Source organism: Nematolebias whitei, chromosome 7 (genome assembly GCF_014905685.2).
Source record: "Nematolebias whitei isolate Nwh7 chromosome 7, NemWhi1, whole genome shotgun sequence".
Classification (NCBI taxonomy): Eukaryota; Metazoa; Chordata; class Actinopteri; order Cyprinodontiformes; family Rivulidae; genus Nematolebias; species Nematolebias whitei.
In genome coordinates, this window is record NC_056504.1 from 23,509,328 (window position 1) to 23,514,288 (window position 4,961).

General features: G+C 40.1%; 1 protein-coding gene across 1 annotated transcript in view; it reads left to right on the forward strand.

Annotated features, from left to right (window-relative positions):
- aldh1l1 (aldehyde dehydrogenase 1 family, member L1) overlaps window positions 1–4,961 on the forward strand; it is a 209,789-nt gene that overhangs the window by 166,898 nt on the left and 37,930 nt on the right. The window contains exon 13 of the mRNA XM_037679154.1: window positions 4,220–4,370. Within this exon, the coding sequence (XP_037535082.1) occupies window positions 4,220–4,370 (151 nt within the window). The remainder of the gene's footprint in view (window positions 1–4,219; window positions 4,371–4,961) is intronic.

A 4,961-nucleotide genomic window follows, 5' to 3' on the forward strand; every position in this document is an offset into this window, starting at 1 on the left:
GGAGAGACTCAGGAGACTCAAGGAAGCGTACCCAACGAAGACGACCCAACAAAGGACAAGACAGAATAGGGTGACTTAAATACAAGGAGAAGACGAGACATGATAGCAAACAGCTGGGACGAGACACAGGTGGCACTAATGGAACTAATGAGGGAGCACGAGGGAAACAGACAAACCGGGCCACAGAAAACTAACATCCTTACATGCTGCTCCTCTTCTGGTTCCTGCTTCTGCCGCTGCTGCCGCTTCTGCGGTCACCGCATTTGGGTTTGCATTTGGGTCTCAACCACCACCCGATCGTGACACTCACAATCTCAGTGTTCAGTGCAGAGACAAAAGGCAAACATGACAGTGTCCAGCTCTTACTGAGAACACGTCCAACTTACTGATGGCTATGCTAACTAGTTTTCTCTAGATACAGGAACTGAATGGTACTTGGTAAGGGGCCATTTATACCATACTCCTAAAGCACCCTTTAGGGGGATAGTCAAACTTTTCTGGGGCAGTGGTTAGAGCAGTCGTCCTCCAGTGGGAGAGTTGGGGGTTTGATTCCACCAGCAGTCAATTATTGAAGTGTCTTTGGGCAAGACACTGAACACTTCATTGCCTCTGATGTGTGTCCCATCAGTGTATGAATAAGATCCAAAGAACTGATTACCGTATTTTCCGCCGTAAACGTCGTACCGCCCTGTAAGTCTCATCAGTCCAATATGTCTAACAAAGTGGAGAAATCCATAAATACGCCGTTTGCTGTATACATCTCATCCATTATGCGTCACCGCTGACGCATCACATTTGTTAAGCGTCACCTCTGACAACAAGGAAATGTGGGCCAAACCCAGAAATGTGGGCCGGTATTGTGCCAAAAATCGATTGGCTGCCAATGGTGGCCGCGGGAGTGTGCACAGGAGGATGTTAACAAGAATTTAACAAGATTAATACTGAAAAGCAATTTTTTTTTTTGCTCAACTTAGTCTAACTTTTGCTCATGCACTTTGACGGTCAAATCAGCTGCATTTTCACAAGCTGATGCACGGAAACAGGAATGCACAGAGGGATGACTTGCTGTGCATTTCTTAAAAATTTAACAAGATAATCACCTAAAAACAATTATGTGTTTGCTCAACTTTATAGTAAAAGAGTGTCTCAGTTGAACTTTTACTTGATAAATGCACTTCAATGGTCAAATTAGCTGCATTTCGCTGGGGTGGCGCAGCGAAATGCAGCTAATTTGACGGTTGCTCCATGCAAACGATGGTAGCAAACTATGATTGTGTCATTAATAGAAACTTTTACCTATTACACGACACAATGGCATTCCATACTACTCGAGTGCCATCTAGCGGCTGAAAATGTTAGTGTTCAATATTTTCAGTCAGAATGAATGAAAACAGTCATATCTCAGCCCAAAATTGGTTTATAAATATGGGGGGAAAAAAATCCATAAATACATTGCTTGGCATATAAGTTACAGAACATTGAAATTATGCAAAAAAAAACCAAAACTGTGACTTATAGGGCAAAAAATACAGTAGTCTTTACATATTCAGATTACCTTTATATATATATGTAGTAGAGTGCTGTATGAATGTGTGTGTGGTGGTAAATAAGGGCACAGATTGTGTTGTATAAAGCTTTGAGTATTTTGATTAGATAGAAATGTGCTATACCATGTTCTAAAGAGACAAAAAACACGTGAACCCGTTGGGCAAATTCCTATGCTCACTTTAGCACCCTAGTGAGGGTATAATGTTGATCTACAGCTCCATGGCCAGGACAACCTTGCTGCTCTTCAGTTTGAGGTTTAACAGTTGACCAGACTCTTCCCTCCAGGGGCTTCATGTATGAACGGTGCATTCATAGAAAAAAGTTGCGTTGCCAGGTTTCATGCAAATGTCAGGATGTATCCACACAAATGTTAGATGAAGATGTGATTAATTATACGCAAACTTCTGACATGCCATGTGCATACCTCCACAAAAACATTTTCAGTCCACTGTATCAAATTACACTTCAACACTTGCTTTTGTCAAGGGAGGATGTCTTCTCCTCCTTTCCCTCTCTGCTTTGCTTTTGCTCTCTCCTGTCTGTGAAACTGCTTTAGAGCTTCTCTTCTACAAATCTTCTGAATCATAATTATGGATTTGGATTTGATCAGTTGGTCCCTCAACACAATTAATAACGTTTCTTTGAAGAGAAGACACGCTTTAGGCAAGCCGATTTGCCCTTTTGGCATGCACACAGATGGATATCTCATTGACTTGGAAGACTTGGTGATGTGTCTATCTCTGCTGTCATTTGTGGATTTTAAGGATGGATTTATGATCACTGGTTCCTGCTTTTTGGATTTGGTTGGTTTCTGGTTTATCTACAATCGAGGATGTCGTCTGCAGCAAATTTGGACCTGATCAGGCTGCCTGCCTTATGATGGGTTGGTTCGTGCCTTGAGCACCCAGACTCAAATGCTTTTGGCAGGATGGATCAGATCTTGGGGATTATTCTTAGGCATGGTCCATTGGTGTGGCCATGTAATGTGGACGTTTCGGAACCGAGTGGACCGACACAGACTCAAGGTAGATGTTATTAAAGTACTGCCTGTCCCCAAAACAATCATGTTTTTCTGAATTCGGCTCCCTGACTGGCCTTGACAGGCCATCTTATCTCAACCTGCCTGGAAGTTCTGTAAAACTGAAGCTCTGCCCCCTCCCTCCCCTCTTACCGAGGAATTTCCATGGACTTTTCAGAGGGGCCCAGCTAAATAAACATTCTGGCATCATTTCAGGACTCTCTGGATTAGTCCTTGGCTGTCCTCGGCACCCTCTGAGTGTGTACAGATCTCTTCAGAGGGAACTATTTGAACTGAGTGATTTTATCTGAACTCTGCAGTGCCTCTGTGCATTGTCTCTGACTGCTCACCATCCTTGCATCCTCCCCCCGTAATGTCGGCGTCATTATGTGCTAGTGTGCAAGATTGTTTTTTCATTATCACTCTGTTGATCTTCAACCAAAGATTAAAAGCGTGATAGGAAATTTTTTTTGTCTCCAAACCCTATGAGTCATTTTTCACCACTTTTATTGTCTGTCCTAACAGGTCTCACTTATAAATGAGTCTTTGAGGCTCAATGTGATTTATCTGTTTAAATAAAGGTTGAATAAATGAATGGATGAACAAAGTACTGAAACACATAGATACTCCAAAACCTGACTCTGTTTTTTTTTTTTTAACCCAGGAGTTTGAGAATTTATGGTTTAAATACGAAAGAGGAAACTGAACCACATTTAACCTCATCAAACACAATGCACAACACACCGCAAAAATTATGGAAACAACTTCACTTTAACGTAAACTGTAAAGTTTCTTATATTTTTGTTACATGTCGATGTAAACATGCGTCATTGACCAGACTAATGGAACGTTTAAAATGTGTGAATGTGGTGCACTGTCACTGAAAACAAAGAAGTGCTGGATCAGCAACTTACACGTAATGATTCCTCAGAACAACATGGTGGTGTGTCAACCAAGACAGCCCTACAATATTCACAGCCTTCAGATGGACGAATCTCGTCCACCCCGTGGCCCCACCACCTCTCAGATATTTGACCACCTCTGTCCTCATCAATAATTTTATTTTTTGTCTGATATTTTATGGGATGTTTGATGTTGGTGAGTGTGTGATTGTGTATTTTTGTTTTCACCTGGTTGCAAAGCAAAGCTCCCTTAAGTTGTACAGAGTTGAGTGGATACCTATAGTTTAAATAAACCTCAGTTAAAGAAATATTTCAACAATACTTGGATTTGTCAGCATTGAAGTAACTTTGCTTTATGTCAGTATCAGTTTCTGTTTATTTATTCACCCATTTTTAAATCTTAACCTGGTCTTTATTAGTCTATTTTTTTGTGGATGTTTTCATTTATTTAAGAATATTTTTTTTGTATTGCATGGTTTTTAATTATGTATGAAACTTTATGAATTTATTGGTTAGGAGTTGTCATTTTTAATACTTTTAAAATGTAAATAATTGCAATTTGTTTGTAGATGTTGTAATTTTGTATTGTGTTTTTAGGGTGACTTTGTAATATTTACAAAAGGACAATGTAAAAAATAATGACTTTCTCTGGTACTGTGGTACTCTAGTAGTACAATGATGCCCATGTGTACTCTCCTTTCTAAATAAACTCACAAACTGAACTAACTGTTTTCTGCTACTTTGCCAATAGGCTGGCTGACCTCATGGAGCAGTATCAGGAGGAGCTAGCCACCATTGAAACTATTGACTCGGGAGCTGTTTACACTCTGGCCCTTAAGACCCATGTGGGCATGTCTATCCAGACATTTCGCTACTTCGCTGGCTGGTGTGACAAGATCCAAGTAAGCCATCTGATAAAACTGATTACAAACAAGAGGGCAGTGGTGATTGTTAGTGGTAATGGGTGAGGGGGCTTGCACACACATGATAAAATCCTATTGATTACACGTCTAAGACAAAAACATGTCTGAGATACAAGAAACAAGCTTTAAAAACAACATTGTCTTTTTTATTAACAAAGTGATCAAATAAAAGTGGTAAAGAAAATACTTTGTATTACCCACCCACATGTCCTACAGTGTAGGGAAATCATTAAATTGGACACTACTGCAGGACACATTCTAGCTGTGAAAATCAGAACTGATGATTTTTGAACAACAATGTACATTTAGCAAAATTTAAAAGAGGGCTCACTCAATCAAGTTCAAAACTGTCTCGTAAACAAACAAACAAAAAAATAACCCTGGCGCATGACTATAGTGAAATTATAAGTAAAGAGTTTTTTAATAGCAGCAGTTTAAACTGTCAGTCATTACAATCAGTATGGTTACATCACTCAAACTGTATGAGTGACGTTCCTCTGGTTGAATGCTGCAGCCTGCAGGCAGGCTATGGAAAACCAGAGAGACATGATTTGTGCACAATGAAATGCC